This window comes from Notechis scutatus, chromosome 12 (assembly GCF_049901735.1).
Source record: "Notechis scutatus isolate UNSWTSFEM ecotype Mainland chromosome 12, rNotScu1.2, whole genome shotgun sequence".
Lineage (NCBI taxonomy): Eukaryota > Metazoa > Chordata > Lepidosauria > Squamata > Elapidae > Notechis > Notechis scutatus.
The window spans coordinates 12973930-12985649 of record NC_142020.1 but is presented as its reverse complement, the minus strand read 5'-3'; the positions used below and the strand labels follow the sequence as shown (position 1 = coordinate 12985649).

At 49.4% G+C, this 11720-nt stretch overlaps 1 protein-coding gene across 1 annotated transcript in view; it reads right to left on the bottom strand.

Moving 5' to 3' along the window:
* The window catches only part of LOC113431504 (putative short-chain dehydrogenase/reductase family 42E member 2), a gene marked incomplete at its 5' end in the record, with an annotated part of 14428 nt that extends 8679 nt beyond the window's left edge, over positions 1–5749 (bottom strand). The window contains 4 exons of the mRNA XM_087942345.1: positions 634–752; positions 3056–3113; positions 3875–3970; positions 5384–5749. Coding sequence (XP_087798471.1) covers positions 634–752; positions 3056–3113; positions 3875–3970; positions 5384–5749 — 639 coding nt within the window. The remainder of the gene's footprint in view (positions 1–633; positions 753–3055; positions 3114–3874; positions 3971–5383) is intronic.
* Between the last annotated feature and the right edge of the window lie 5971 nt (positions 5750–11720).

Genomic DNA, 11720 nt, shown 5'->3' with positions numbered 1-11720 from the left:
TGGCGACTGGGCGACCAGGTTGGGGGGTGTGGCCAGCCAGAAGTTACTACCGGTTTGGTGACAGATGCCAAATCCTTGCTACCGGTTCGTGTGAACTGGTGCGAACCGGCTGAATATCACCACTGGATTGGCCCCCTTGCACACTCCAAAATGTTTCAAGGACCTGGAAAACCTGGCACACTCGTGCAAAATTTTTCAACCGGGAGCAGAAATCAGCTGCTTCGTTCCTTCCTTCAGTGCTAAAAAGTACAGGCAGTCCTTGACTTACGACCATCTGCTCGAAGGTACGACAGGACTAAAAAGAAGGGGCTTAACAACCAGTCCTTGCCCTTACGACTGGGGTCACCTGATCAGGATTCGGGCACTTGACAACTGGGCTGTATTTAGGATCGTTGGGGGTCATGTGATTTCCCCATTTGCAACCTTCCTACCTGGCTTCCAACAAGCAGTGTCAATGGGGAAGGCCGGGCTCACTTAACGACCGCTTGATTCATTTAATGACGTGACAAAAAAAAAAAGGCCCCCAAATCGGGTGTGACTTAATGACCGCCTCTCTTCGCCCCAGAGGTTCCAGTCCTGATTGTGGTTGTAAGCTGAGGCCTACCTATAATTTATTTCAGCTGGACAACGTACCTGCTCTAAAGGAACATAGGATACCGTCGCTTCATCGCTGTCCACGATCGTTTGTCCTGCGAAGACTACATCGACTGTACTGGTGTAGATCAACCTGGGGATCCTTTGCCGCTTGCAAACTGGGGGAGATAAAGAAAGGGGCCAGGTTGGGGGTTCAAATCACGCCAGGCGGCCCAAATGTTGTGGGAGGGCAAGAGGTTGAAGGAGCGAGCCACCGTCGCATCAAACCTGGAAGATAAGGGGGAGCTGAGCAGGGTTGACTTCAAAACCTTAAGTAAGGCAGAGCTGAGGAAAAGTATTGGGATGAGAGACCACAAGGAGATCTCTGGGCTGTCGGTTAATCTGAGAAGTGGAAAAACCACTGGGTGAGAAGCAGTGGAGGGATTCAAATTTTTTTACTACCAGTTCTGTGGGCGTGGCTTGGTGGGCATGGCAGGGGAAGGATACTGCAAAATCCCATTCCCTCCCCACCCAACTAACCTGCTTTCCAGCCCCGTTCTCCTGTGCAGGGCAACCAAAGGAGACCCAGCCGATCAGCTGAGACTCGGGAGGCAGAGAAGAGATGGCAGGGCCAGTTAGAGGTGGTATTTGCCGGTTCTCTGAACTACTCAAGATTTCCACTACCGGTTCTTCAGAACCGGTCAGAAGCAGAGGTGGGATTCAAAAATTTTAACAACCGGTTCTGTAAGCATGGCTTAGGTGGTGGGCGTGGCTTGGTGGTCATGTGACTGGGTGGACATGGCTTGGTGGTCATGTTATTGGCTGGATGTGGCCAACTCAACATCACTCACATTGAGGCACGCATCTCCTCGTCTGGCCTCTCGTGACTGTGGGGATGCTGCAACAGTCGTAAGTGTGAAAAATGGTCATAAGTCACTTTTTCCAGTGCCATTGTAACTTTGAATGGTCACTCCACAAAAGCAAAATACCAGCAAAGGAGGGGGAAAAAACTCCAGAGAAGTTCCTGAGACAGGAAGTCTAGTCCTGCCAAGAATGTACTAAGGGTTAATGGAGAGGCAGTTTCTGTAAGCAACACCAGAATGTTTCCTTCCTGCCTTCCTTACAGGATTAGTTCAGTAATTTCTTCTAACAACCGGTTCTCCAAACTGCTTAGAATGTTAGCAACCGGTTCTAGCGAATAGGTGCGAACCTATTCCACCCCTGGTCAGAACCTGCTGAATACCACTTCTGGCAAGAAGGTGAAGGGAAATTACTTTTGGCGAGGATAGGGATGCTTCTGGGATGTCCCCAGGAGTTGGCCTTCAACTTGAAAGACATTTTGTTTTAACTGCGTTGCTGGAAAGAGGGGGAAATCATTGGTTGGCAGACTATTTGTGGGGGGAATAAAATTGTGGATACGGAAAGAAAAACTAGAAGAGTGGAGCCAATGTAGGCCAGCGTTTCTCAACCTTGACAATTTAACAATGTGTAGACTTCAACTCCCAGAATTCTTGCTGGCTAGGGAATTCTGGGAGTTGAAGTCCCACACACATCTTCGAGCTGCCATGGTTGAGAAAACACTGTGGTAGCCCATAAATGGAGATAGGACTTATTGTCCCAGAGAAAAGAGAAAGCATAAAACTCCAATTTGGAAAATGGGGTATGGCGCCACCAGGTGATCCCGAACAACAGATTTTTGGAAGCCTTGATTCAGCCCTGAAACCTGCCATTTTCTTTCCCTATTTTATGGGACAACATGACAAAAGTGTCAAGATTCCAGCAGTTACCTCCCATTTAAATCATGAGTCTCGAGCCAAACATCCAAAAGTAAACAGAATTTATTGGGAGTTAACATGCCGGCATGACCTGGGTGTAGCCAACTAAGACATATAATAATTCACTGTCACCCTTGACCCTGGTTTTCCCCCTCTGGGTGTATCATAATTCATATTCTCCAATGAAACACGAGAGCCAAGAGACACCAATCATATTCTCCAGTTAAGATTTTTGCACTGCAGAAACTTCAGTCGCCTGGTTACAATCTCTGGAAAACTGTATGGAATGCACTTTCGATTCCCAGCTGCCAGACTGCTCTTTCGAACCCCTTCCCCTCTCTTCCCTTCTGTTGGCAACTATAAAACAACCATAAAAAATGTTTTATGAGTTGACAACAAGAAGATTGTAGAGTTTTGTTCTCCAAAGCCTGAAGAAAATATCTCTGCACTGAAAACTCTGGGCAACAATACAATTGCACACTCTGTTGTGACTACAGAAGGATGTTAAGCGTGGGTTTCCTAGTACCCAAAAAAAAGTGACATCCCTCTCACCAGTCCCCAAATATAAGCTTCAATATAAGCCTGGTCTCCTCTTAGTAGTTCAATCCTGAATTTGGTTGGGTCAGCAAAAGTTGATCTGTTTTGGTTTGGATTTTTTTGGTCACCTACCATCATCACAACCACACACAAAACACCACTTAACACACCTTCAAGGACGATTCCGGTCCCTCCAATGTTGACCGACCGAATGCGCTTTTTGTGCAGCTAGGAGAAGAGGAAGAACATGTCACAACACAACACAGAAAAGGACTTGCTCTATTCCGGTGTTTCTTAACCTCCGCCCCTTTAAGACGGATGGACTTCAACTCCTTAGAATTCCCTGGGCAAGGGAATTCTGGGAGTTGAAGTGGACGCATCTTAAAGAGACTGACGTTGAGAAGCACCGCTCTATCCCCTTATTTATTTCCCGAGCAGTTACGGCAGAAGGTCCTGGAAATGCTTTTGAAATGTTGCATTTCTTTTTCATGGGCGGGTCAGATGTCCAGAGTTATTCGCTGACCTTGACTCCAAGGTCAGTCCCCGCTGTTAGAATTGCATACCTAATGCTCTTTCCTCCTCCTATTTTCCCAAGAAAAACAGCCCTGTGAGGTGGATTAGACTTGCGAGAGCATGATTGGCACAAAGTCATCCACTTGGCTTTCATGCCTATGGCAGGACTAGAACTCACCCTCTCCTGGTGATTGGACCAAAATCAACTAGCTGACTTTCATGCCCAAGGTGGGACTAGAATTCACTGCCTCCTGGGGATTGGCCCAAAGTTACTCAGCTGGTTTTTGTGCCTAAAGCAGGACTAGAACTCACGGTCACCTGGTGATTGGCCCAAAGTAACCTACCTGTTTTTTTGTGCCTAAAGCAGGACTAGAACTGACGGTCACCTGGTTTCAGAATAAACTTCTCATCTTCAAGAGAGCCTGCATCGTTTGCAAAACTCCGGAGCTAACGAAGGAAAATCAAACTGGACTCACTTGTTCTATGCCGGTCATCCCGTACGAGGCTGTGTGGATGAGACAATCCACACCTTCGCAGGCTGAATACAAGTCACTAAAGTTTCTCACGTCCGACTGTAAGGCAGGAGAAAACTTGTATGTGTGTCTCACTGGAGGAAAAGTCTTCATTTCCGCCCCCCCAGGTGACTCCAACTATAACTCCCAGAACCGTCTTTTTCAAATTGGCCGGGGAATTCAAAGTGATCCCTGGTTTGGGGGGCCAATTTATTTGAAGGACGGTCTTTTCTCCGTTTATATCTATCCAACCCACCAGAGCAAAGAAGTACGGATTGTCGGGGGTCCCCTATCTTAAGGAGCTCCATGTGGTGGGACCCAGAAGAAGGTCCTTACTCTGTGGTGATGTCCTCCCTGTGGAATATCATTCCCACAGAGAAAAAGAATTGGGTTCCATTTTGATACTATTTTGAAAGATCTGAAGACTTGGTTTGGCCAAGCAGCCTGGGGACCTCAAGAGAGGGACAGAGCCCATCAAGTGGATGGTTTGATTGTTGTCGCCAGTGTATGTGTTGGGGGAGAGAGGGAGGGAGAGACAGAGAGGAAGGGAGGGAGGGAGAGAAAAGAGAGAGGAGGGAGAGAGAGGGGGAGAGAGAGAGGGAAAGAGGGAGGGAGGGAGAGAGAGAAAGAGAGGGGGAGAGGGAGGGACAGAGAGGGAGGGAGAAAGAGGGAGAGACAGAGAGGGAGGGAGAGAAGGAGAGAGAGGGAGGGAGAGAGGGAGGAAGAGAAAGAGAGAGGAGAGGGAAAGAGGGAGGGAGGGAGAGAGAGAAAGAGAGGGGAGAGGGAGGGACAGAGAGGGAGGGAGAGAAAGAAAGAGAGAAAAAGAGGGAGGGAGAGAGAGAGAGAGGGAGGGAGGGAGAGAAAGAGAGAGAAAGAGGGAGAGAGGGAGGAAGAGAAAGAGAGAGAGAGGAGAGGGAAAGAGGGAGGGAGGGGGGGAGAGAGAGAAAGAGAGGGGAGAGGGAGGGAGAGAGAGGAAGGGAGAGAGGGAGGGAGAAAGAGAGGGAGAGAGAAAAAGAGGGAGGGAGAGAGGGAGGGAGAGACAGGGAGGGAGAGAAAGAGAAAGAGAGGGGGGGAGAGGGAGGAAGAGAAAGAGAGAGAGAGGAGAGGGAAAGAGGGAGGGAGGGAGGGAGAGAAAGAGAGGGGGAGGAGAGGGAGGGAGAGAGAGGAAGAGAGAGAGGGAGAGACAGAGAGGGAGGGAGAGAGGAGAGGGAGAGGGAGAGAGGGAGAGAGGGAGGGAGAGAAAGAGAGACAGAGAGAGATTCCTTGACTTACAACAATTCATTTAGCAACCAAAGTTCTAAGTGCGAATCCAGGTCATACATCCCTTCTCCCCCCACCCCCCCAGGCCTTCCTAACTTTGAACCGTTGTTAAACCGACAGTTGTAAGTCGAGGATTGCCTGCAAAGCTTCACCAAAATATCTTTGCTTTGGTGGGTTTTCTCTCCCCGTCCCAGGAGCAGAAAGGAGACCTACCCTGATCAATATGATTCCCTTTGGAAGGTCCCAGGTGGGCGGATTAAAATCGTACAAAATGACTTGGGTTCCTGATTTAGCCAGAGCGCAGCCGAGCGTAAAGCCCAGATAACTGGCGCCTCCGGTTATGACCGCCTTGTCGCTGACTTTCTTCGGAGGCAGCGTCAGGATTACGGGAGCGTTTTCGACCAATTTGGCATCCTCCTTGTTGCACTTGTAGAACCGGCTGGGTTTCTGGCTTTCTCTAGGTTTCTCCGTTCCAGGCTGGGAAGATGATGGAGGAGCCCCCAAATCTCCATCCAGAGGAACGAAGGGACACCTGTTCCTCACCTGCTTCAGGTGTAAGAAGAGGAATCCGATGTCATTTTATCATGAAAGGAGAAGGTGTGTAACTCAGGTTGAAAGGAGGGGTCCGTGGTGAGGGAGGGGAAAGGAGGGAATGGGAGGAAGAGAGCAGGAGAGGGAAAGAGGGGAGGGAGAGAAAAAGAGGAGGAAAGAGAGAGGGAGGGAGGAGAGAAAGAAGGAGGTGAAGGGAAGGGAAGGAGAGATAGAGAGAGGGAAAGAGGGGAAGGAGAGAGAGAAGGAGAAGGAGAAAGAGGGAGAGAGAGAGAGAATGAGAGAGGAAAGGAGAGAGAGAGAGGGATAGGGAAAGGGGAGGGAGAGGGGAAGGGAGAGATGAATGAGGAAAAGAAGAGAGAGGGAAGGAGAAAGGAAAGGGAGCGAGGGGAAGAGAGAGGGGAAGTGAGAGAAAGAGGAAAGTGAAGTGAGGGAGAGAAGGGTAGGAAAAGAGGGGAAGGAGAGAAGGAGGGAGAGAAAAGGTGGGAGAGGGAGAGAAGAAGGAGGGATAGAGAAAGGGAAGGAGGGGGAGCGAGGAAAGGGAAAGAGGGGAAGAGAGAGGGAAGTGAGAGAAAGGAAAGTGAAGTGAGGGAGAGAAGGGTAGGAAAAGAGGGGAAGGAGAGAAGGAGGGTGAGAAAAGGTGGGAGAGGGGGTAAGAAGGAAGGATAGAGAAAGGGGAGGGAAGGGAGAGATGAATGGAAAAGAAGAGAGAGGGAAGAAGGGAGCGAGGAAAGGGAGCAAGGGAAGAGAGAGGGTGAGTGAGAGAAAGAGGAAAGTGAAGTGAGGGAGAGAAGGGTAGGAAAAGAGGGGAAGGAGAGGAGGAGGGTGAGAAAAGGTGGGAGAGGGAGAGAGAAGGAGGGATAGAGAAAGGGAAGGAGGGGGCGAGGAAAGGAAAGAGGGGAAGAGAGAGGAGAAGTGAGAGAAAGGAAAGTGAAGTGAGGGAGAGAAGGGTAGGAAAAGAGGGGAAGGAGAGGAGGAGGGTGAGAAAAGGTGGGAGAGGGAGAGAGAAGGAGGGATAGAGAAAGGGAAGGAGGGGGGCGAGGAAAGGGAAAGAGGGAAGAGAGAGGAGAAGTGAGAGAAAGGAAAGTGAAGTGAGGGAGAGAAGGGTAGGAAAGAGGGAAGGAGAGGAGGAGGGTGAGAAAAGGTGGGGGAGGGGGTAAGAAGGAAGGATAGGGAAAGGGGAGGGAAGGGGGAGGGGAAGGGAGTGAGGGGAAGAGAGAGGGGAGGAAGAGGAAGAGGAAGGGGAAGGGAGGGAGAGACGGGTAGGAAAAGGGGAAGGAGAGAAGGAGGGTGAGAAAAGGTGGGAGAGGGGTAAGAAGGAAGGATAGAGAAAGGGGAGGGAAGGGAGAGATGAATGTGGAAAAGAAGAGAGAGGGAAGAAGGGGGAGCGAGGAAAGGAGCAAGGGGAAGAGAGAGGGTGAGTGAGAGAAAGAGGAAAGTGAAGTGAGGGAGAGAAGGGTAGGAAAAGAGGGGAAGGAGAGGAGGAGGGTGAGAAAAGGTGGGAGAGGGAGAGAGAAGGAGGGATAGAGAAAGGGAAGGAGGGGGGCGAGGAAAGGGAAAGAGGGGAAGAGAGGAGAAGTGAGAGAAAGAAGAAAGTGAAGTGAGGGAGAGAAGGGTAGGAAAAGAGGGGAAGGAGAGAAGGAGGGAGAGAAAAAGTGGGAGAGGGGGTAAGAAGGAAGGATAGGGAAAGGGGAGGGAAGGGGAGGGGAAGGGAGTGAGGGGAAGAGAGAGGGGAGGAAGAGGAAGGGGAAGGGAGGGAGAGACGGGTAGGAAAAGGGGAAGGAGAGAAGGAGGGAGATAGAAAGAGAAGGAGAGGGAGTGAAGGAGATGGAGAAAGAGGGAGGGAGTGAAAGGGAGGGAGAGAGAGGGAGGGACGGGGGAGGAAGCGGAGGGGAGGGGAGGAAGAGAGGAAGAGAGGGAGAGGGGAAAGGAGAGAAGGAAAGGGGGAGGGAGGAAGAAAAAGACCCTGATTTCTCCCTTTAACGAACGAACCGTCCGCGGGGGGAAATCTGACCTGGGCAGTTTCAATTTCCCCAGGGCGGGGGAGTGAAGCCGGGCGCCCCCTCCCCAAATTGGGCACCGGGAGGGCGATCAGCTCCAGCCGCCTCTCTTCTGCCCTCGGGGCGGCGGAGACCCCCGGCGGGTCAGAGGATCCCCCCTCCCGCCGAGCCATGCAGGGCAGCGGGGGTGGTCGTGGGGCGGCGCCCCTTTAACGCACGCCCAGCTGGCTCAGGGTCCGGCCCGTATATATCGGATCAGAAGCGCACTCAAAAAAAGAAGAAGAAGCGAGGCTCTCTCTTCTCTATCAGAAATGGTGTAGGGTCTCCTGCTTGGGCAGGGGGTTGGACTAGATGACCTACAAGGTCCCTTCCAACTCTGATTATCTGTTATCTGTTAATTTTTGGAAAATGATATTTACTCACATCAGTTCTCCACTCACATAAACTAGGGAATGACTCAGAGGTGGTATTCAGCAGGTTCCGACCACTTCTAGAGAACCGGAAACAGAAATTTTGAGTAGTTTGGAGAACCAGCAAATACCACCTCTGACTGGACATTTTACAGTATCTTTCCCCTGCCACACCCGCCAAGCTACGCCCACAGAACTGGTAATAAAAAAATGTTGAATCCCATTACTGGGGTGACCCTAACTGTTCGAGAACATGTATTTTCTTTACAGGAATGTTATTATCCACTATTAACGTACTATAATGTGTCAGTATTATTTTATTTTTTTAATATATTGTAAATAGTGATGTCTCTTGTTGGTCTATATAAAGTTATATTCTTCTTCTTTTTCTTCTCCTTCCATGGTGATTATAAAACCGTAATCCAAGTTACTAATCCACTTGAGCAACCTTAATCAAAGTTAATGGTCCAATTTTGAGGGCTGGGCAGGGAACCTTCCAGAGGCAAGTCCCCGATTCTCTGTCCTCCAATTAGTTCTCCAATTCTGTCTTCCAACACATACACACACGCACACACAGCCACACATATATCATACTGCAGTATAAACCAGTGTTTTTCAGCCTCCAGAATGTGAAGACGGACGGACTGTGGCTGGTTAGGGAATTCTGAGAGTTGAAGTCTACACAACTTCCAAATTCCTGAGGTTGAGAAGCATGGCTTGTATCATTCCGGCTGGATCCCTGGGTAAACCCAGGATCTGTTGGGATGAGGATGGGCGTGCAACAATCCACAATCTGTTGCCATGATTTTGGAGGAGAGAGGGCTGTCCTCATGAGAGAGAGAATGGGAGGGAGGGAGAGGGGAGAGAGAAAAGGGATGGAGGGAGGGGGAAGAGAGAGGGAGGGAAGGAGAAAGGGGGGAGAGAGAGAGAAAGAGGGAGAGGGAAAGAGAAAGGGAGGGGAGAGGGGGAGGGAGGGGGAGGGAGAGAAAGAGAGGGAGGGGGAAAGGGGGAGAGGGAGGGAGAGAGAAAAGAGGGAGGGAGAGAGGGAAAGAAAGAGGGAGAGGGAGAGAGAAAGAGAGGGAGGGGAGAGAGAAAGAGAGGGGAGGGAGGGGGAAAGGGAGAGGGAGAAAGAGGGAGGGAGGAGAGAGGGAAAGAAGGAGGGAGGGGGAGAGAAAGAAGGAGGAGGGAGGGAGGAAGAGAGGGAAGAGAGGGAGAGAAAGGGAGAGAAAGAGATAGAGAGATGGGGAGAGAGAGAGAAAAGAAAAAACCATTGGCAAAACCATAAGGATTTTGTACCACATTTGTACTGGTTTATTTTTAAGCTTAGAAATCATTACATTTATTGAAAGAGAAAGAGCTTGGACTAGAAGATCTCAATGGGCCTTTCCAGCTCTTTTATTCTGTGAAATCTCATGGTAGTGGTTAAAAACTGAGGCTGTTTCTGCCCAGGGGAGCTAATCCTCAGAGGCCTTTTGATCCAGGAATTTTCAAAGCTGTCCCCAGGTGGTCACAGGCCTTTGAACTCCCAGTCGAATTATTCAGCTCCCCTACGCCTGGGGTCCTCAACGTCTGGGGCAGCAGCCCACTACCGGGGGCCGCAGCCTGTTTGGAACAGGGCCGTGCAGGTGGCGGTCAAGTCTGTGTGAACGTGCGAAGCTCCCCTCGTGCGAGTTGGCGGCCATTTGCCCTTGCGTGCGAAGCTCCCCTCACCCGAGCGGCAGCCATTTTGCGTTCACACAAATGGAGCTGTCAATTCATCAAATATTTCTCTGATCCTTTTAGAGTTGCCAACAGAAAGGGAGAGGGGAGCAGTGCAGCTGCTTGCAAAACTGCATTCCATAAATGTTTTCAAAGATAGTTTCCAGGTGATTGAAGTTTCTGCCGCACAAAATTCTAACTGGAGTGTATGATGGATGACTCTTGGCTATGGATGTGTCCCATTGGAGAATATGAATTACGATACACCCAGAGGGATGGGGGGAAACCAGGGTCAAGGGTGACAATGAATAATGTGTCCCAGAGTTGGCTACACCCAGGAAGTGCCGACATGTTTACTCCTAATAAATCTTCTTTAAGCTTTGGAAGTTGGCTAGAGACTCATGATTTAAATGGGAGTAGCTGCCAGTATCCTGATAGGAGCTGCATGCGCTTGCGTGGGCCCCCTACCATTCGCAAGGAATTATCCCCTCTTCCCATCCCCAGCCGGGCTGCCAATCCAGAAAGTTTGTGGGATCACTGCCTGACACACAATAAATAACATTGGGTCTTAGCTCAAAGGCAAGACTCAACTTCCAAGCCAGACTAATAAATAATTATCGATAGAAGCAGGGGTGGGATTTTACTGGTCCTCACCTATTCTCTGGAACCGGTTGTTAACTTTCTAAGCAGTTCGAAGAACCAATTGTGGGAAAGAAAAGTCCTTTTGTTTTTTTTCTACCCTTCTTACATTCTTGGCAGTATGCCTAGACTTAATGTCTCCAAAGTAGGTTCTTTTTTTTCCTTTGCTGGTACTTTCTTAAAGGGGAAGGGTTGTTTTAAGCTTTTTACACTGCTGTTGGGAGGAAATATTTCCCCGTTGGAGTTAGCACTTTGGAGAAATAATTGAATAACGAAGAAAGAAACCAGAAAGAAGCTTTTAATGACAAGGAAACAAGATGAGTGACATTCAGCAAGGCTTCGTGGCTAGCTAGAAAGATTGACATTCAAACGTGAGTTTACATACCCTTTTTGAGTTTTGGTCTAAAACTGGTGACCATTCAAAGTTGCAATGGCACTGAAACAAGAGACTTATGACCATTTTTCACACTTACGACCGTTGCAGCATCCCCACTGTCATGAGAGGCCAGGCGAGGAGAAGCGCCCCTTGATGTGAGTGACGTTGAGTTGGCCACGCCCATCCAGTCACATGACCAGCAAGCTGAGCTTGGTGGTTTTCTTGGTTCCCTGAACCAAGCCATTTACAGGTAGTCCTTTGACTTACAACCATTCATTTAATGACTGTTTGAAGATAGAGTGACTTATAAGCAGTTTGCAAACTTAACATTGTTGCAGCGTCCTCAAAAAAGATCAACACTCTTGGCAACTGGCATGTTTGTGATAGTTGTAGCATCCCAGGGTCATTTGATCACCTGCAACCTTCCCAGCCAGGTTCACTTAACAACCAGGTGATTCCCTTAACAACGGCAGCAATTTGATTAACAACTGTGGCAACAAAAGGGGGTAAAATGGAGTAAAGCTCACTTAACAACTGTCTTGCTTAGCGACAGGAAGTTTGGGCTTGGTTGTGGTCGTAAGTTGCGGACTACCTGTGTTCCCCATAGGCAAAAAAGGTTTCTGAAAACTGCTCAATGGGAAATAAAAACCCCTAACATAAAAAGAAACAATATGAAGATGAAAAATATGAAGGTAAACCTCCAGGTGGCCTCAGTGACTCTCAGAGAGAGTGCTAACGACCAGATGACTGCAAGAAATAGAAATCCTCCCACCATTCACTCGGAATAGAAGAAGCTTCTCGGATGAGAAGCGAAAGGTCTTCAAGGAAAAACAAAGAGAGTCCAGTTGTCTTTTGGGAGGGGGGGAACCCACCTTTGG